Source organism: Gobius niger, assembly GCF_951799975.1.
Source record: "Gobius niger genome assembly, chromosome: 18".
Taxonomy (NCBI): Eukaryota; Metazoa; Chordata; class Actinopteri; order Gobiiformes; family Gobiidae; genus Gobius; species Gobius niger.
In genome coordinates, this window is record NC_136869.1 from 938,618 (window position 1) to 959,403 (window position 20,786).

The 20,786-nt window shown below is 40.9% G+C and overlaps 1 protein-coding gene across 1 annotated transcript; it reads right to left on the bottom strand.

Annotated features, from left to right (window-relative positions):
• Positions 1–425: 425 nt before the first annotated feature.
• cyb5a (cytochrome b5 type A (microsomal)) lies at positions 426–20,498 on the bottom strand. Its single transcript, XM_079576403.1, has 5 exons — positions 20,221–20,498; positions 9,321–9,449; positions 5,812–5,841; positions 2,146–2,180; positions 426–568 (listed from the first exon to the last, which is right to left on the bottom strand). Exons 1-5 carry the CDS (start codon positions 20,356–20,358, stop codon positions 484–486), a joined length of 417 nt encoding a protein of 138 aa, XP_079432529.1. The 5' UTR covers positions 20,359–20,498; the 3' UTR covers positions 426–483.
• Positions 20,499–20,786: the final 288 nt, after the last annotated feature.

Here is a 20,786-nt window from a genome sequence, read left to right on the forward strand (position 1 = left end):
GGGTTCTACATGAGCGAGGACACGGGTTCTACATGAGCGAGGACACGGGTTCTACATGAGGAAGGACACGGGTTCTACATGAGGAAGGACACGGGTTCTACATGAGAGAGGACACGGGTTCTACATGAGGAAGGACACGGGTTCTACATGAGGAAGGACACGGGTTCTACATGAGCGAGGACACGGGTTCTACATGAGCGAGGACACGGGTTCTACATGAGGAAGGACACGGGTTCTACATGAGGAAGGACACAGGTTCTACATGAGAGAGGACACGGGTTCTACATGAGCGAGGACACGGGTTCTACATGAGCGAGGACACGGGTTCTACGTGATGTCACAGGAAATGATGCTGAGTGATTGTTGCAGAAGCGGCGTTTTCTCTTCACTTTAATCTCATTGGGCGGTTCCTTCGGGAGGCGGTCGTCGTGGCGATGAGGCGGCGGTCGTCGTGGCGATGAGGAGGCGGCGGTCGTCGTGGCGTCACTGGCTCTCGGCGGCGCACATGCGGTACACGAGCGTCACGAGTCCGGCCGCCAGCAGAGGCACGAGCCAGTTCGACCACGAGCTGGAAACAAAACAAACAACGCTTCTGTTTCGGCTCTTTGGAGCTGGAGGAGGAGCTGGAGGAGGAGCTAAAGGAGCTGGAGGAGGAGCTAAAGGAGGAGCTAAAGGAGGAGCTAAAGGAGGAGCTAAAGGAGGAGCTAAAGGAGGAGCTGGAGGAGGAGCTAAAGGAGGAGCTGCTGGAGAAGCTAAAGGAGGAGCTGCTGGAGAAGCTAAAGGAGGAGCTGCTGGAGAAGCTAAAGGAGGAGCTGCTGGAGGAGCTAAAGGAGGAGCTGGAGGAGCTAAAGGAGGAGCTGCTGGAGGAGCTAAAGGAGGAGCTGGAGGAGCTAAAGGAGGAGCTGCTGGAGGAGCTAAAGGAGGAGCTGGAGGAGCTAAAGGAGGAGCTGCTGGAGGAGCTAAAGGAGGAGCTGCTGGAGGAGCTAAAGGAGGAGCTGGAGGAGCTAAAGGAGGAGCTGCTGGAGGAGCTAAAGGAGGAGCTGGAGGAGCTAAAGGAGGAGCTGCTGGAGGAGCTAAAGGAGGAGCTGGAGGAGCTAAAGGAGGAGCTGCTGGAGGAGCTAAAGGAGGAGCTGGAGGAGCTAAAGGAGGAGCTGGAGGAGGAGCTAAAGGAGGAGCTGCTGGAGGAGCTAAAGGAGGAGCTGGAGGAGCTAAAGGAGGAGCTGCTGGAGGAGCTAAAGGAGGAGCTGGAGGAGCTAAAGGAGGAGCTGCTGGAGGAGCTAAAGGAGGAGCTGGAGAAGCTAAAGGAGGAGCTGGAGGAGCTAAAGGAGGAGCTGCTGGAGGAGCTAAAGGAGGAGCTGCTGGAGGAGCTAAAGGAGGAGCTGGAGGAGCTAAAGGAGGAGCTGCTGGAGGAGCTAAAGGAGGAGCTGGAGGAGCTAAAGGAGGAGCTGGAGGAGGAGCTAAAGGAGGAGCTGCTGGAGGAGCTAAAGGAGGAGCTGGAGGAGCTAAAGGAGGAGCTGGAGGAGGAGCTAAAGGAGGAGCTGCTGGAGGAGCTAAAGGAGGAGCTGGAGGAGCTAAAGGAGGAGCTGCTGGAGGAGCTAAAGGAGGAGCTGGAGGAGCTAAAGGAGGAGCTGCTGGAGGAGCTAAAGGAGGAGCTGGAGAAGCTAAAGGAGGAGCTGGAGGAGCTAAAGGAGGAGCTGCTGGAGGAGCTAAAGGAGGAGCTGCTGGAGGAGCTAAAGGAGGAGCTGGAGGAGCTAAAGGAGGAGCTGCTGGAGGAGCTAAAGGAGGAGCTGGAGGAGCTAAAGGAGGAGCTGCTGGAGGAGCTAAAGGAGGAGCTGGAGGAGCTAAAGGAGGAGCTAAAGGAGGAGCTAAAGGAGGAGCTAAAGGAGGAGCTGGAGGAGCTAAAGGAGGAGCTGCTGGAGGAGCTAAAGGAGGAGCTGCTGGAGGAGCTAAAGGAGGAGCTGCTGGAGGAGCTAAAGGAGGAGCTGGAGAAGCTAAAGGAGGAGCTAAAGGAGGAGCTAAAGGAGGAGCTGCTGGAGGAGCTAAAGGAGGAGCTGCTGGAGGAGCTAAAGGAGGAGCTGGAGAAGCTAAAGGAGGAGCTAAAGGAGGACCTGGAGGAGCTAAAGGAGGAGCTGCTGAGGGACGTACCTGTGCTCCTGGTGCAGGGTCGTCACCAGCTTGTCCTGTAAAACAGTTCCTCGTCAGTATCTGCTTAAAGGGCTGTTCATCCTCCACAAGACGCGAGAACTTTGTTCTTGTTCTTGAGGCAAAAAGAACAAGAACAAAGTTCGTCTGGGCTCTGACATTTCATTCTCCACAAGACGTGTTGCTGCCGAACTGCCACGCCCCCTTTCTCCGCATCCAAAACAAACAAGGAATGAGCGAAATAAAACGAGCCATTTGACTTCAAACTATTATAAAATGTATCAGTCACAATATTGCAAACATTTTGAAGATTGACTTCATGTTTAGCCACGTCTCCCGCTGGTTTATTATGTTAGAAAACGTTAACGTTAAAAGCAGCTTCCCTCCGTGTCACTCGGTTAAACCATGTTGTTTCATTTCATTTCATTTTATTTATTTATTTCATTCAAAAGTGATGTTGTGCAAACACAATAAAAACGCCAAGCCAACACGGTCTGAATGAAACGGAGCAGAGGAGAAGAACAAGTCTTATAATATCTAATAGTTTCACGTCTGTGCAGCCTCAGTACAGTTTTGTCCATCCAAGAACCGTCACTGAACATGTTGGTGACGTTTCCCGGTGTTTGATGAAAGGGTCTATGATGTACAAGCCTGGTATTCCTCCGTCCACGAGCCTGAACCACTTTTTTCTCTATCACTCGCCTCTTTCACGCAGGCAGCGCCAGGCTCTTCTGTTTCCTCTTCGTCCTCGCCCAAAACATCCGTGTGTTTCTCTCCAGGACTTTGTTGCCATGTGCGTGTCCTTGTCCTTCAGCGAAGTGTTTTACTGCCGCGAGCGGGGCCACAAAACTATCCATGTTGTCTCCGTTTTCCGCACCGGTGTTAGGACGTAAACATTGGATTCTCGCTTCCCGCTTCCGCTAAAATAACCCCGCCCACTAAAAATCCAGCCAATCACAGCCAGAGTTCTCGCAGCCGAACAAAGTTCTGCTGAGCTGATGCGTCAGCCAGACCTGCCGAACAGGAGCTGCGAGAATAAAATGACGTCATTTTGTTCTCGCAGCTCTGGGTGCGAGAACTTATCTTGTGGAGTATGAATAGGCCTTTAGTCACTGAGGCGACGCGTTCGAGGCGACTGGGAAACGTCAGACTCAGAGGAAACGCGTCACATGGTAGTTTCAGAATCCTGCTGTGGTAACTACGGTAACGGGACTCCAAAACTGCCTCGTATCACATGACCTCTGACCTCAGAACATGCTAATGCTAATGCTAATGATGAGTGAACGCAGCACCGGGGGCTGGAACATGACTGCTGACCTCTGACCTCAGAACATGCTAATGCTAATGCTAATGTTAATGCTAATGTTGAGTGAACGCAGCACGGGGGCTGGAACATGACTGCTGACTTTCAGACTTCAGAACATGCTAATGCTAATGCTAATGCTAATCATGAGTGAACGCAGCACGGGGGCTGGAACATGACTGCTGACCTCAGACCTCAGAACATGCTAATGCTAATGCTAATGCTAATCATGAGTGAACGCAGCACGGGGGCTGGAACATGACTGCTGACCTCTGACCTCAGAACATGCTAATGCTAATGCTAGTCATGAGTGAGCGCAGCACGGGGGCTGGAACATGACTGCTGACCTCTGACCTCAGAACATGCTAATGCTAATGCTAATGCTAATCATGAGTGAACACAGCACGGGGGCTGGAACATGACTGCTGACCTCTGACCTCAGAACATGCTAATGCTAATGCTAATCATGAGTGAACGCAGCGCGGGGGCAGGAACATGACTGCTGACCTCTGACCTCAGGACATGCTAATGCTAATGCTAATGATGAGTGAACGCAGCACGGGGACTGGAACATGACTGCTGACCTCTGACCTCAGGACATGCTAATGCTAATGCTAATGCTAATGATGAGTGAACGCAGCGCGGGGACTGGAACATGACTGCTGACCTCTGACCTCAGAACATGCTAATGCTAATGCTAATGCTAATGCTAGTCATGAGTGAACGCAGCACGGGGGCTGGAACATGACTGCTGACCTCTGACCTCAGAACATGCTAATGCTAATGCTAATGCTAATGCTAGTCATGAGTGAACGCAGCACGGGGGCTGGAACATGACTGCTGACCTCTGACCTCAGAACATGCTAATGCTAATGCTAATGCTAATGCTAGTCATGAGTGAACGCAGCACGGGGGCTGGAACATGACTGCTGACCTCAGACCTCAGAACATGCTAATGCTAATGCTAATGCTAATCATGAGTGAACGCAGCACGGGGGCTGGAACATGACTGCTGACCTCTGACCTCAGAACATGCTAATGCTAATGCTAATGCTAATGCTAGTCATGAGTGAACGCAGCACGGGGGCTGGAACATGACTGCTGACCTCTGACCTCAGAACATGCTAATGCTAATGCTAATGCTAATGCTAGTCATGAGTGAACGCAGCACGGGGGCTGGAACATGACTGCTGACCTCTGACCTCAGAACATGCTAATGCTAATGCTAATGCTAATGCTAGTCATGAGTGAACGCAGCACGGGGGCTGGAACATGACTGCTGACCTCAGACCTCAGAACATGCTAATGCTAATGCTAATGCTAATGCTAATCATGAGTGAACGCAGCACGGGGGCTGGAACATGACTGCTGACCTCTGACCTCAGAACATGCTAATGCTAATGCTAATGCTAGTCATGAGTGAACGCAGCACGGGGGCTGGAACATGACTGCTGACCTCTGACCTCAGAACATGCTAATGCTAATGCTAATGCTAGTCATGAGTGAACGCAGCGCGGGGGCTGGAACATGACTGCTGACCTCAGACTTCAGGACATGCTAATGCTAATGCTAATGCTAGTCATGAGTGAACGCAGCGCGGGGGCTGGAACATGACTGCTGACCTCTGACCTCAGAACATGCTAATGCTAATGCTAATGCTAATCATGAGTGAACGCAGCACGGGGGCTGGAACATGACTGCTGACCTCTGACCTCAGAACATGCTAATGCTAATGCTAGTCATGAGTGAGCGCAGCACGGGGGCTGGAACATGACTGCTGACCTCTGACCTCAGAACATGCTAATGCTAATGCTAATGCTAATGCTAATCATGAGTGAACGCAGCACGGGGGCTGGAACATGACTGCTGACCTCAGACCTCAGAACATGCTAATGCTAATGCTAATGCTAATGCTAATCATGAGTGAACGCAGCACGGGGGCTGGAACATGACTGCTGACCTCTGACCTCAGAACATGCTAATGCTAATGCTAATGCTAATGCTAATCATGAGTGAACGCAGCACGGGGGCTGGAACATGACTGCTGACCTCAGACCTCAGAACATGCTAATGCTAATGCTAATGCTAATGATGAGTGAACGCAGCACTGGGGCTGGAACATGACTGCTGACCTCAGACCTCAGAACATGCTAATGCTAATGCTAATCATGAGTGAACGCAGCACGGGGGCTGGAACATGACTGCTGACCTCAGACCTCAGAACATGCTAATGCTAATGCTAATCATGAGTGAACGCAGCACGGGGGCTGGAACATGACTGCTGACCTCAGACTTCAGAACATGCTAATGCTAATGCTAATGCTAATGCTAATCATGAGTGAACGCAGCACGGGGGCTGGACTCACCTCAGGTTTGACTATCAGGTGTCGGTCGTCCTGAAACAGAGACAAAGGAGAAACACAGTGAGTGAGTGAGTGGGTTGGTTGGTTGGTTAGTGAGTTGGTTAGTGAGTTGGTTAGTGAGTTGGTTAGTGAGTTGGTTAGTGAGTTGGTTAGTGAGTTGGTTAGTGAGTTGGTTAGTGAGTTGGTTAGCGGGTTGGTTAGCGAGTTGGTTAGTGAGTTGGTTAGTGAGTTGGTTAGTGAGTTGGTTAGTGAGTTGGTTAGTGAGTTGGTTAGTGAGTTGGTTAGTGAGTTGGTTGGTTGGTTAGTGAGTTGGTTAGTGAGTTGGTTAGTGAGTTGGTTAGTGAGTTGGTTAGTGAGTTGGTTAGCGGGTTGGTTAGCGAGTTGGTTAGTGAGTTGGTTAGTGAGTTGGTTAGTGAGTTGGTTAGTGAGTTGGTTGGTTGGTTAGTGAGTTGGTTAGTGAGTTGGTTAGTGAGTTGGTTGGTTGGTTAGTGAGTTGGTTAGTGAGTTGGTTAGTGAGTTGGTTAGTGAGTTGGTTAGTGAGTTGGTTAGTGAGTTGGTTAGTTAGTTGGTTAGTGAGTTGGTTAGTGAGTTGGTTAGCGAGTTGGTTAGTTAGTTGGTTAGTGAGTTGGTTAGTGAGTTGGTTAGTGAGTTGGTTAGTGAGTTGGTTAGTGAGTTGGTTGGTTGGTTAGTGAGTTGGTTAGTGAGTTGGTTAGTGAGTTGGTTAGTGAGTTGGTTAGCGAGTTGGTTAGTTAGTTGGTTAGTGAGTTGGTTAGTGAGTTGGTTAGTGAGTTGGTTAGTGAGTTGGTTAGTGAGTTGGTTAGTGAGTTGGTTAGTGAGTTGGTTAGTGAGTTGGTTAGTGAGTTGGTTAGTGAGTTGGTTAGTGAGTTGGTTAGTGAGTTGGTTAGTGAGTTGGTTAGTGAGTTGGTTAGCGAGTTGGTTAGCGAGTTGGTTAGCGAGTTGGTTAGTGAGTTGGTTAGTGAGTTGGTTAGTGAGTTGGTTAGCGAGTTGGTTAGCGAGTTGGTTAGTGAGTTGGTTAGTGAGTTGGTTAGTGAGTTGGTTAGTGAGTTGGTTAGTGAGTTGGTTAGTGAGTTGGTTAGTGAGTTGGTTAGTGAGTTGGTTAGTGAGTTGGTTAGTGAGTTGGTTAGTGAGTTGGTTAGTGAGTTGGTTAGTGAGTTGGTTAGTGAGTTGGTTAGTGAGTTGGTTAGTGAGTTGGTTAGTGAGTTGGTTAGTGAGTTGGTTAGTGAGTTGGTTAGTGAGTTGGTTAGTGAGTTGGTTAGTGAGTTGGTTGGTTGGTTAGTGAGTTGGTTAGTGAGTTGGTTAGTGAGTTGGTTAGTGAGTTGGTTAGTGAGTTGGTTAGTGAGTTGGTTAGTGAGTTGGTTAGCGAGTTGGTTAGTGAGTTGGTTAGCGAGTTGGTTAGCGAGTTGGTTAGTGAGTTGGTTAGTGAGTTGGTTAGCGAGTTGGTTAGTGAGTTGGTTAGTGAGTTGGTTAGTGAGTTGGTTAGCGAGTTGGTTAGCGAGTTGGTTAGCGAGTTGGTTAGCGAGTTGGTTAGTGAGTTGGTTAGTGAGTTGGTTAGCGAGTTGGTTAGTGAGTTGGTTAGTGAGTTGGTTAGTGAGTTGGTTAGTGAGTTGGTTAGTGAGTTGGTTAGTGAGTTGGTTAGTGAGTTGGTTAGTGAGTTGGTTGGTTGGTTAGTGAGTTGGTTAGTGAGTTGGTTAGTGAGTTGGTTAGTGAGTTGGTTAGTGAGTTGGTTAGTGAGTTGGTTAGTGAGTTGGTTAGTGAGTTGGTTAGCGAGTTGGTTAGTGAGTTGGTTAGTGAGTTGGTTAGCGAGTTGGTTAGCGAGTTGGTTAGCGAGTTGGTTAGTGAGTTGGTTAGTGAGTTGGTTAGTGAGTTGGTTAGTGAGTTGGTTAGTGAGTTGGTTAGTGAGTTGGTTAGTGAGTTGGTTAGTGAGTTGGTTAGTGAGTTGGTTAGTGAGTTGGTTAGTGAGTTGGTTAGTGAGTTGGTTAGTGAGTTGGTTAGCGAGTTGGTTAGTGAGTTGGTTAGTGAGTTGGTTAGTGAGTTGGTTAGTGAGTTGGTTAGTGAGTTGGTTAGTGAGTTGGTTAGTGAGTTGGTTGGTTGGTTAGTGAGTTGGTTAGTGAGTTGGTTAGTGAGTTGGTTAGTGAGTTGGTTAGTGAGTTGGTTAGCGAGTTGGTTAGCGAGTTGGTTAGCGAGTTGGTTAGCGAGTTGGTTAGTGAGTTGGTTAGCGAGTTGGTTAGTGAGTTGGTTAGTGAGTTGGTTAGTGAGTTGGTTAGTGAGTTGGTTGGTTGGTTAGTGAGTTGGTTAGTGAGTTGGTTAGTGAGTTGGTTAGTGAGTTGGTTGGTTGGTTAGTGAGTTGGTTAGTGAGTTGGTTAGTGAGTTGGTTAGCGAGTTGGTTAGCGAGTTGGTTAGCGAGTTGGTTAGCGAGTTGGTTAGTGAGTTGGTTAGTGAGTTGGTTAGTGAGTTGGTTAGTGAGTTGGTTAGTGAGTTGGTTAGTGAGTTGGTTAGTGAGTTGGTTAGTGAGTTGGTTAGTGAGTTGGTTAGTGAGTTGGTTAGTGAGTTGGTTAGTGAGTTGGTTAGCGAGTTGGTTAGCGAGTTGGTTAGCGAGTTGGTTAGCGAGTTGGTTAGCGAGTTGGTTAGCGAGTTGGTTAGCGAGTTGGTTAGCGAGTTGGTTAGCTAGTTGGTTAGTGAGTTGGTTAGTGAGTTGGTTAGTGAGTTGGTTAGTGAGTTGGTTAGTGAGTTGGTTAGTGAGTTGGTTAGTGAGTTGGTTAGTGAGTTGGTTAGTGAGTTGGTTAGTGAGTTGGTTAGTGAGTTGGTTAGCGAGTTGGTTAGCGAGTTGGTTAGCGAGTTGGTTAGCGAGTTGGTTAGCGAGTTGGTTAGCGAGTTGGTTAGCGAGTTGGTTAGCGAGTTGGTTAGCGAGTTGGTTAGCGAGTTGGTTAGCGAGTTGGTTAGCGAGTTGGTTAGCGAGTTGGTTAGTGAGTTGGTTAGTGAGTTGGTTAGTGAGTTGGTTAGTGAGTTGGTTAGTGAGTTGGTTAGTGAGTTGGTTAGTGAGTTGGTTAGTGAGTTGGTTAGTGAGTTGGTTAGTGAGTTGGTTAGTGAGTTGGTTAGTGAGTTGGTTGGTTGGTTAGTGAGTTGGTTAGTGAGTTGGTTAGTGAGTTGGTTAGTGAGTTGGTTGGTTGGTTAGTGAGTTGGTTAGTGAGTTGGTTAGTGAGTTGGTTAGTGAGTTGGTTAGTGAGTTGGTTAGTGAGTTGGTTGGTTGGTTAGTGAGTTGGTTAGTGAGTTGGTTAGTGAGTTGGTTAGTGAGTTGGTTAGCGAGTTGGTTAGTGAGTTGGTTAGTGAGTTGGTTAGTGAGTTGGTTAGTGAGTTGGTTAGTGAGTTGGTTAGTGAGTTGGTTAGTGAGTTGGTTAGTGAGTTGGTTAGTGAGTTGGTTAGTGAGTTGGTTAGTGAGTTGGTTAGTGAGTTGGTTAGTGGGTTGGTTAGTGGGTTGGTTAGCGAGTTCTCACCGGGTGAAGTTCTCCGATGATCATGTCGGCCGCCATCTCGCGAGCGTCCGTGGAGTGACCGACGTCCTCGAAGCTCTCGGTGGCGTCTCCGCCCGCCTGCTCCCTCAGCACCTCCTCCCCCCCGGGGTGCTACAACACAACACACTTTAACACACACAACACAACAACACACATTAAAGCTTTCCATCATGTTATTCTGTCACTCCCTCATTAAAAACATGGCTGAAGTGTTGCCTTGGCACATTCACGTATTTCTGAGTAATCTGTAAAAACTCTGATGGCGGCCATTTTAGGGATAGGTTTGCCTGAGTCCTCCTAGGAACGCCCCCACCTCCTGGAGACGCCTCCGAGCTTTCGTCACCAGCCGAGTAACCAACCACTGCTCCTCAGCAGAACCCCCTCCCCACTGATGCCACAGACAGCGTGTGGAGGGGGCGTGTCTAAAGGCTCAGAGGTTCTTAACCCCTTAACTCCCACCTGAACCGAGCACATTCTCTCCAGTTTGGCTTTACCCCAATCCAAAAGCTTCTGGGAAAAAGGTGTGAAAATAGCGACAGAACTGAGACGAAAAATGACAAAAAATGACAAAAAAACGACAAAACAACAACAAAAAAATGTAAAAAAAATGACAAAAAATGACAAAAAAAATGACAAAAAAATGACAAAAAAATGACAAAAAACGACAAAAAAAAGACAAAAAATGACAAAAAAATGACAAAAAATGACCAAAAAATGACAAAAAAAGGACAAAAAAATGACCAAAAAAATGACAAAAAACGACAAAAAAATGACAAAAATGACAAAAAAAATGACAAAAAAATGACAAAAAAACGACTACAAAATGACAAAAAAATGATAAAAAAAAAAAGACAAAAAACGACAAAAAAATGACAAAAAAACGATAAAAAAAATGATCAAAAATGATCAAAAAATGACAAAAAATGACCAAAAATGACCAAAAAATGACAAAAAAAGGACAAAAAAAGGACAAAAAACGACAAAAAAATGACAAAAATGACCAAAAAATGACAAAAAAATGACAAAAAAACGACTAAAAAATGACAAAAAAATGATTAAAAAAAAATGACAAAAAACGACAAAAAAACGACAAAAAAACGATAAAAAAAATGATCAAAAATGATCAAAAAATGACAAAAAATGACCAAAAAAATGATTAAAAAATGACAAAAAAGTGACCAAAAAATGACAAAAAAGCTACAAAATGAGTTGAATACCCCCCAAAAAAGGAAAAAGATCCATTTAGATGAGTTTTGTAGATCTTAGCTTTCAAATGAGGTGTTACACTGGCCTACAGGATTTGGGTAAAGCTGAACTGGAGAAAATGCTGGAGTTCAGAGGTTCTTAAAGAGACAGAGGCCGATTTCAAGACATTCACTACAGCCATTTTGAGAGAGACATTTTATACAAGGAAGTTATTCTAATTTACTGCATTTACAGACCAGCAGAAGGTTTGTCATCATTGTAGTGAGATATAGACTGAAGAAAGCAGAACACCCCCTCTTTAACACACAGTAACACACTTTAACACACACTCACATTTCAGCACAAACAGGTTTTCATTTTCAGTTTTTCCTCCTCCTGATTTAAACCCATCGTTCACATTCTCCCCCAGTTTCTCGTTTCATTCCATGATTTGTCCAGTGGCGGCTGGTCCATTATGGGCGGTGGGGCGCCGCCCCTCCTATCAATTTTGCAAATAAAATAAAAAGTTTTAAGTTTAGAAAAGTCATAACTTTCTTATGTACAGGTGTTTTTTACACTGAGGGAGGGAGAGTGGAGGTGAAGGAGGTGTTATTTTGTCTGCCTGGTTCATCTTGTGCTGTAACCGCTGCAACAGCGTCATAAATGTGTAGTTTTGTGCTCGGGGCGGCAGGAACAGCGCCCACGCAATCTAACCAATGGCGCTCTACTATGGTATAAAAACGTCACTGTATATCATTAATTCAACCAATCAGAGACGCGCAATAATAAATCCCCGATGGGCGCTGAGGCCAAGCGCCCATCGGGGATTTAACAGGTGAAAGACGAGGAAGCTCTACTGTAAACAAACGCGAGTAGCCCGTTGTGGGAGCAGCTCTGAGCTCACGGACGATCGGAGGAAAAACTTCTTATTTGAGAGACGGAGGAGCTTCGTGTTGTTTCCTGAGAGGAGGTAAAAGGATTTAGTCAAACTAATGGACTTGGGACAACTTTCTTCACTCAGAAGTCACGTCTAAACGGACTTTCCTGGAGGTAGCATGACGATGCTAACTAGCTCATCTGCTTTAGCTGCTGCTTGTTTATCTCACACTTTGGGAAAACCCTCGCTGACTTGGACAGACAGTTCTGTCCCAGGACGTGGACATTTGATGGAGAGAAGATTCAGGACCGTGAGGAGGAGCTACGACAGGAGAGGGGAACGTCATTCATTCACTGAGGGAAACAGAGGAGGAGCTCCAGGTGCTACAGGAGGAGCTCCAGGTGCTACAGGAGGAGGAGCTCCAGGTGCTACAGGAGGAGGAGCTCCAGGTGCTACAGGAGGAGCTCCAGGTGCTACAGGAGGAGGAGCTCCAGGTGCTACAGGAGGAGCTCCAGGTGCTACAGGAGGAGGAGCTCCAGGTGCTACAGGAGGAGCTCCAGGTGCTACAGGAGGAGCTCCAGGTGCTACAGGAGGAGGAGCTCCAGGTGCTACAGGAGGTGCTCGAGGTGCTACAGAGGAGGAGGACTCTCTTCTAAACGTGAGCTGCACATTATTTCTGAGCGGATCATTTGTCTGACGGTTTATACTGGTTTAAACCTGTGGTTCTGAGGCTCATAATGAAACCACAGCAGGTCTGGGACTAAAACTGTACATGAAATCAAAGAGGAAACACCTCCTGCCTTTGTTCTGGTTCTGTTGGTACAAAACACAACTCAGTGGTGCACAACAAAAATATGTATAGTGACAATCGTTACACTTTAGTCAGAATTTTTTTTTTTTTTTGTTGAATAAAACTAAACAATAAGTTTTGAATATATTCTACATAAAATAATGATATTATTACATGCCCCAAATATAACTTTCTTTTTTAAGTTAAAAACAATGTTTATAAGCATCTTCTAAAATATAATTGAAGGTAGGTAGAGGCAACAGCCCCCCCTGGTTTAAACATCACCAGCCGCCACTGGATTTGTCGCAGGTTTTTTCCGCTGAATCTCCCGGTTTATGAACCTTTATGATAATACTGTGTGTCCTGAATCCAGGCTCAGAGTCTGGGCTTTGTCTCCGGCTCCAGTTTGTGGAAGTTGAAGGTTTTCCTCAAAGTTCAAGCAGCCAAGGTCCTGCTCAACGGCACGTGGGCAGAGCCGAGGCCAGACCAAGCGAGGCCGAGCGAGGAAACTGCTGAGAATCCTGCTCATGAATATTCATAATGGATATTCATGAGCAGCTACAGTCAGGCCCCGTTACCTCTTAGCTCCCGCCGGAACCGAGAGGATCCTTTTCCTCTCGTCAGCAGATGTTTTTCCATCATTTTTTTGTTGGACAATCAACTCATTTTTGTAACTTTGTCATTTTTTTTATCACATTTTTGTCATTTTTCGTCAACTTTGTCATTTTTTCGCCATTTATTTTAGCAATTTGTAGTTATTTTTTTGGTCATTTTTTTGGCATATTTTTGTTTTTTTGGTCAATTTATCACATTTTACGATTTTTTTTTCAACACATTTTCTTTTATCTCATTTTTTGAATTTTTTCGTAATTTTTTTAATAAAAATGTGGTCATTTTTTGTCATATTTTTTGTCAATTTTTTATCACATTTTTCGATTTTTTGTAATCATATTTTCTCTTTTTTTTATCTCATTTTTTGTCACATTTTTGTCATTTTTTGTTTATTTTTTGGTCAATTTTTTATCACATTTTTCTAATTTTTTTAATCTAATTTTTCTAATTTTTTCGTTATTTATTTTATCAAATTTTTGTAATTTTTTGTCAATTTTTTGTTTTTTTTGTCAATTTTTTATCACATTTTTCGAATGTTTTTTAATCATATTTTCTCTTTTTTTATCTCATTTTTTGTCACATTTTTGTCATTTTTTTGTCATATTTGTCTTTTTTTATATTTTTTTGTCAATTTTTTATCACATTTTTCTAATTTTTTTAATCTAATTTTTCTAATTTTTTCGTTATTTATTTTATCAAATTTTTGTCATTTTTTGTCAATTTGTTGTTTTTTTTTGGTCAATTTTTTATCACATTTTTCTAATTTTTTAATCTCATTTTTTCGTCATTTTTTGTCACATTTTTTGTCTTTTTTTTTTTTTTTTCAATTTTTTATCACATTTTTCTATTTTTTTTTATCACATTTTTCTAATTTTTTTGTCATTTATTTTATCACATTTTTTATTTTTTATTTTTTCATTTTTTGGTCATTTTTTGAAGAACAGATCTGAGTCTGGACAAACACCGGCCCGTCCCTTTAAGAAAACATAACCTTTTATTTAAAAACTGTACGGTTCCTAAGCATGTTCCTAAAAAGGGCATAAGGGGCGGGGTCTTCACCGTAGACTCCGCCCTTGCGTGACGTGTAGCTCGCGCTGCTCCAATGCTAACAGTCCGAGCCTCATTAAGTACGAGATTCTAAAATTCTTCTTACGAAAACCAGCCTGGTTTCTTAACCCCTTAACTCCCGCCTGAACCGAGCACATTCTCTCCAGTTTGGCTTTACCCCAATCCAAAAGCTTCTGGCAAAAAAGGTGTGAAAATAGCGACAGAACTGAGACGAAAACAATGATGAAGATGTGACGAAAAAATGACAAAAAATTGATTAAAAATTTACAAAAAAACTATAAAGAAAAGATAAAAAAATGACCAAAAAATCTACAAAAATGTGATAAAAAAATGACAAAAAAAGACAAAAAAAATCACAAAAAATTTGTACAAAAAAATTACCAAAAAATGACAAAAAATCGACAAAAAATGACAAAAAAAGAAAAAAAATCACACAATTACAAAAAATTTACTAAAAAATTACAAAAAAAATTACAAAAAAAATTACAAAAAAATGTACACTAAATTTGCAAAAAAAGACAACAAATTTGACCATAAAATCACAGAAAATTGATTAAAAATTTACAAAAAAATTATAAAGAAAAGATAAAAAAATGACCAAAAAATCTACAAAAAAGACAAAAAAATATCACAAAAAAATTTACCAAAAAATGACAAAAAATCGACAAAAATGTGACAAAAAATGAATAAAAATTGATTAAAAATTTACAAAAAAAAATTATAAAGAAAAGATTAAAAAATGACAAAAATGACAAAAAAAGACAAAAAAAGACAAAAAAATCAACAAAAATAATACTAAAAATTAACCAAAAAATTGACAAAAATGTGACAAAAAAAGACAAAAAAAATCACTAAAAATGGATTAAAAATTTACAAAAAAATTATAAAGAAAAGATTAAAAAAATGACCAAAAAATCTACAAAAATGTGATAAAAAAAATTACAAAAAATTTACAAAACATTTACAAAAAAATGACAGAAAATTGATTAAACAAAATGACCAAAAAGTTACAAAATGAGTTGAACGCCCCCCCAAAAAAGATGGAAACAAATCTGATGACGTGAGGACAAAGACCCATGTAGATGAGCTTTGTAGATCTTAGCTTTCAAAGGATTTGGGTAAAGCTGAACTGGAGAAAACGCTCTCGGTTCAGGCGGGAGTTAAGAGGTTAGATCATAACTAACCCAGCGTTATCTCAGGAGGAAGATCGAGCCTCGTCTAGTGTTGGAAACATTGAAACCAGGCGTTAAAGTCTTTTTTAAGGCGTCTAAACTCCAATGCTTTTCAATGGGGGCCTAGTGGCGACATGGAGGAACTACAGCCATGGCCCCCAGTGTCGTGGTCATGAAGCAGAGCAGCCAGCGCCCATTGGCTGTGGACTGAATGACCTTTGACCCGGAAGAACAAGGTCACAGGTGAGTTCCTCCAGATTAGAGTCACTTATAAACGAACCCGAACCCTCCGTCTGTGATTCAGATAGTGCTGTGGGTGAGGAGTCACCGCGGGCTGGGCGCCGGCTCAAAGGGCGGCGCGATAAGGCTGAACTCTCCCCCGCTCAGGGAGGGGCGTGAGGGGGAGGAGCGTGTGAGGGGGGGAGGGGCGTGTGCTGCTGCGGGGGGGGGGGGGGGGGGGGCGTGTTTGTCAAATCCCTTGAAAGTCTCAGTGAGTCATAAAAGGTTAATAACGACAGCTGTGATTATTAGTCAAAGGTTTACGACTGTCCCGGGGTCAGACCAGTCCATTCACAGAGACACGGGTTTCCACAGCAACAACTAAATACAAATACATACAATGAAAATTAATACAATAAAAATAAATACAATGAAATAAATGAATAAATACAATAAATAAATAAATAAAATAAATAAAATAAATAAAATAAATAAAATAAATAAAATAAATAAAATAAAAATAAATAAAATAAAAATAAAATAAAAATAAAATAAAAATAAAATAAATAAAATAAATAAAATAAATAAAATAAAAATAAATAAAAATGAATAAAATAAAATAAAATAAAATAAAATACATAAAATACATAAAATACATAAAATAAATAAAATAAATAAAATAAATAAAATAAATAAAAATAAATAAAATAAATAAAATAAATAATATAAATAAAATAAATAAAATAAATAAAATAAAAATAAAATAAATAAAATACATAAAATAAATAAAATAAATAAAATAAATAAAATAAATAAAATAAATAAAATAAATAAAATAAAAATAAAATAAATAAAACAAATAAAATAAATAAAATAAAAATAAAATAAAATGAAAACTAAATAAATTAAAATATTTCTTGTCAGAATCACCACTGCATAAAAGCACTCATTCTGCCCTGTGTTCAGATTGTATTAAAGCTTCAAACATCGACGTCTCGATATCGTCCAGGACAAATAAACCTGATTCAACCTGTTTCTCCCGGAGACGAAGGTCAAAGGTAAAGCCGTGTCACAGAGTTAACGTGAGGACAGAATCACAAACTACTTCACTCCAGAAACAAAGGAAAAGTCAAACCATCTGCACTTTAAACTAGAAAACAAACCTCACTTTAAACAAGGCCTTTTCTCCTGTAACCCCTTAATCCCCACCTGAACGGAGCCCATTTCCTCCAGTTTGGCTTTGCCCAAATCAAAAAGCTTCACGGGAAAAAAAGCACCAAAACAGCCACAAAAATGAGAAGAAAACAAGGATGTAAACGCGACAAAAATGTGACAAAAATTCAACAAAAAAGTGACAAAAATTCAACAAAAAAGTGACAAAAATTCAACAAAAATTCAACAAAAAAGTGACAAAAATGTGACAAAAATTCAACAAAAAAGTGACAAAAATTCAACAAAAAATCAACAAAAATTCAACCAAAAAGTGACAAAAATTCAACAAAAAATCAACAAAAATTCAACCAAAAAATGACAAAAATTCAACAAAAATTCGATAAAAATTTGACAAAAATTCAACAAAAAAAGTGACAAAAATTCAACCAAAAATGTGACAAAAATTCAACAAAAAATCAACAAAAATTCAACAAAAAAATGACAAAAATTCAGCTAAAAAGTGACAAAAATTCAACAAAAAAATGACAAAAATTGAACAAAAATTCAACAAAAAAATGACAAAAATTCAACAAAAAAATGACAAAAATTCAACAAAAAAATAACAAAAATTCAACAACAAAAATGACAAAAACTCAACAAAAAAGTGACAAAAATTCAACAAAAATGTGAAAAATTTAGGAAAAAGATCAGTTTTGTGGGTCTTAGCTTTCAAATGAAGGTGCTACACAGGCCTCTATAACAGCCAAAGAGGACAGAAGGCTCTCGGTTCAGGCGGGGGGTCAGAGGTTAAGCTCAGTAAACTTTCCCTGCAGTCGAATGATGAGGAAAATATGAATGTTTTTAATGGTAACACGGACAAAACGTCTGATGTTTTAGGGACAAAATGTAAATAATCGAGAAACATGGATTTGTTCAGAGGGATTTTGGATCTGGTTTAGTTTTTTAAGGCCAGAGTAGCGCCTCATTTGAAAGCTAAGACCAACAAAACTGATCTAAGCGGATCTTTTTCATCTCATTTGTGTCACTTTCATGTGTCTCTGTTTTTGCTCTTCTGTCAGACACTTTTTTTGTGGAGTTTTTGTCACTTTTTTGTTGTTTTGTGTCATAAATATAAACACAAAATACATGAACACATAAAAGGGTCTAAGAACCTTTTGTTTTACATCACAGAACCATCGAGAGCTGCGAAAGCTTCAAAGACTCTAGTACAGGGGTCGGCAACGTCAGGCCCAATGATTTTGAGATACATTATTACACAAATCAGAGAGTACTTTTAACATTATTAGAGCTAAATGGGTAGAAATACTGTCAATGCACTCAATGAGGTCATATATGATGCACAACACTGGTATGTGAAGGAAGTGCACTGGGAAAAGAGCAATCGTTTTAAGGAAGAAATGACATAAATCTACTTGAATTAAGAGATTACATCTAATGTTGGAGCAGATTTGTTCTGGTCTGAGATGAGATAAAACCTCTAGTCGCCGTTATTCTCTTAATTCAGATAATTTTGTGTCATTTCAAGGGAAAAACAATGTGTCTGATTTCCAGTGGGTTTTATTCTTGTTCCGTTGGCGCTGTAGCATTTGTATCTTGGATTAGTTCAAACCGACTCAAATTCAAAATAGAATTTGATGAATTCAAGCCATTTCAAGTCATTTATCTCATTTAAGCTCATGTTTCCAGTGTTGTGCTTCACTTTGGGCGAATAATCATAATAATAATCAGCGCCTTTGGCCCTCGGTCTGTTTACAATAAAGAAAACTTGCTCTGGTACAATGATGTGACTTAAAGGTGCATTATGGAACTTTTCATGGAAACAAACTAACTTTTTATTGTAACCCTATGGCTGTATGTCACACCTTCTACTTTCGATCGCGGTGACCTCAACAACCAGGATCAATCCTTTTGTTTTCTGGCTCCGTCAGCAGAGAAAACCTACCAGAAACTCGAATCATAGATGCCACCGTCATCGAAATCAAAGGTGCAATGCTAACCACTAGGCCACTCAAAGGTAAACGCTCTGCCATAAGGTGGTTTTTTCAGATAAAAGTTCCAGAATGCACCGGAGAGTTAGTACATTCAGTCAAAATTAAAGAAATTACTTTAACCTCTGACCCCCCGCCTGAACCGAGAGCCTTCTGTCCTCTTTGGCTGTTATATAGGTCTGTGTAGCACCTCATTTGAAAGCTAAGACCCACAAAACTGATCTTTTTCCTCGCGTTGTGGCTGTGTTGTGTCACCTTTTTATGTTTTTTTTTCTTCCATTTTTGTAATTTTTTTTGGTTGAGTTTTTGTCAAATTTTTGTAGATTTTTTGTCATTTTTTTGTTGATTTTTTGTCATTTTTTTGACATTTTTTTTAAATTTTTTTGTAGATTTTTTGTCATTTTTTGTTGAATTTTTGTCATTTTTTTGTTGAATTTTTGTCACTTTTTTGTTTAATTTTTGTCATTTTTTTGTTGATTTTTTGTCACTTTTTTGTTGAATTTTTGTCACTTTTTTGTTGAATTTTTGTCATTTTTTTGTTGATTTTTTGTCACATTTTTGTTGATTTTTTGTCACTTTTTTGTTGATTTTTTGTCACTTTTTTGTTTATTTTTTGTCACTTTTTTGTTTATTTTTTGTCACTTTTTTGTTTATTTTTTGTCACTTTTTTGTTGAATTTTTGTCACTTTTTTGTTTATTTTTTGTCACTTTTTTGTTTATTTTTTGTTTATTTTTTGTCACTTTTTTGTTTATTTTTTGTCATTTTTATGTTGATTTTTTGTCACTTTTTTGTTGAATTTTTGTCACTTTTTTGTTGATTTTTTGTCACTTTTTTGTTGATTTTTTGTCACTTTTTTGTTGATTTTTTGTCACTTTTTTGTTTATTTTTTGTCACTTTTTTGTTGAATTTTTGTCACTTTTTTGTTTATTTTTTGTCACATTTTTGTTGAATTTTTGTCACTTTTTTGTTGAATTTTTGTCATTTTTTTGTTGATTTTTTGTCACATTTTTGTTGATTTTTTGTCACTTTTTTGTTGATTTTTTGTCACTTTTTTGTTGAATTTTTGTCACTTTTTTGTTTATTTTTTGTCACTTTTTTGTTTATTTTTTGTCACTTTTTTGTTTATTTTTTGTCACTTTTTTGTTTATTTTTTGTCACTTTTTTGTTTATTTTTTGTCATTTTTATGTTGAATTTTTGTCACTTTTTTGTTGAATTTTTGTCACTTTTTTGTTGATTTTTTGTCATTTTTTTGTTGAATTTTTGTCTTTTTTTTGTTGATTTTTTGTCACTTTTTTGTTGATTTTTTGTCACGTTTGTCGCGTTTACATCCTTGTTTTCTTCTCATTTTTTGTGGCTATTTTGGTGCTTTTTTCCCCAATACGTTTTTTGATTAGGTTAAAGCCAAACTGTAGAAATGCGCTCGGTTCAGGTGGGAGTTAAGAGGTTAAGTTACCTAATTGTATTCCAGATTCCGTTTAAAAACACTCAGGACAATGAAGCAGAGTCAGAAATGCGCTCGGTTAAGGCGGGGGTTAAGAGGTTAAACATTTCTAAAGTAAAGTGAAGATTCCCCATAAACCCCGGGTAAATCAGTTCAAACCTTTCACCCATGTCCCGGTGACTTACTGCTGTCAAACTTTAACCAGACCCTGACTCTCGGGGAAATGTGTCCAGGAAGTGCCCAGACCCTCCCTCACGTCATCATCGCACTCAACCTGTATTTCGAGGTACTTTTCACGAGTAAAAGTATCGCAGTACTGTTGTAGTATAGTAGTACAGTAGTGCAGTAGCAGTACCTCCTCCAGGAACTTGGTGACATCGTAGACCTGGTTATTGATGATGATCCACGTTGATTTGAAGGAGTTTTTCTCCTCGATCTCGGACAGACGGAAGTATTTGACCTCCCCCGGGCCGCTCTGCTGCTTCTCCCCCATTTGGGACGCTCTGTGTCCGGCTGCGCGCGTGCGGAGGTGTCCCTGGGACTTTTAAAGGGTTTGTTTAGGGCCGTGACTGCGCGGATCTGAGCGACATCTGCCCCACTGCCCCGGCGTGCGTCAAGGTGCGCGCGGGGGCAGCGGCTTCCGGGAGAGAGGCTGTCACAATAAGAGCGCGGGCAGGTGAAGTAGAGAGGCTGTCACAATAAGAGCGCGGGCAGGTGAAGTAGAGAGGCTGTCACAATAAGAGCGCAGGCAGGGCATTCTGTCCTCTTTGGCTCATTTGAAAGCTAAGACCCACAAAACTGATCCTTTTTTTGTATGTTTTTTCTTTCTTTCCATTTTTGTCACGTTTTTGTCAAATTTTTGTCACATTTTTGTTGAATTTTTGTTGATTTTTTGTCATTTTTTGTCAATTTTTTGTCAAA

Excerpts from the sequence above, each read along its gene's own strand:
- cyb5a (XM_079576403.1), bottom strand. The coding sequence starts at position 20,358 with ATGGGGGAGAAGCAGCAGAGCGGCCCGGGGGAGGTCAAATACTTCCGT. Across the intron at positions 9,450-20,220 it reads TCACCAAGTTCCTGGAGGAG|CACCCCGGGGGGGAGGAGGT; the intron begins GTACTGCTACTG and ends GTTGTGTTGTAG. Across the intron at positions 2,181-5,811 it reads ACCTGATAGTCAAACCTGAG|GACAAGCTGGTGACGACCCT; the intron begins GTGAGTCCAGCC and ends ACTGTTTTACAG.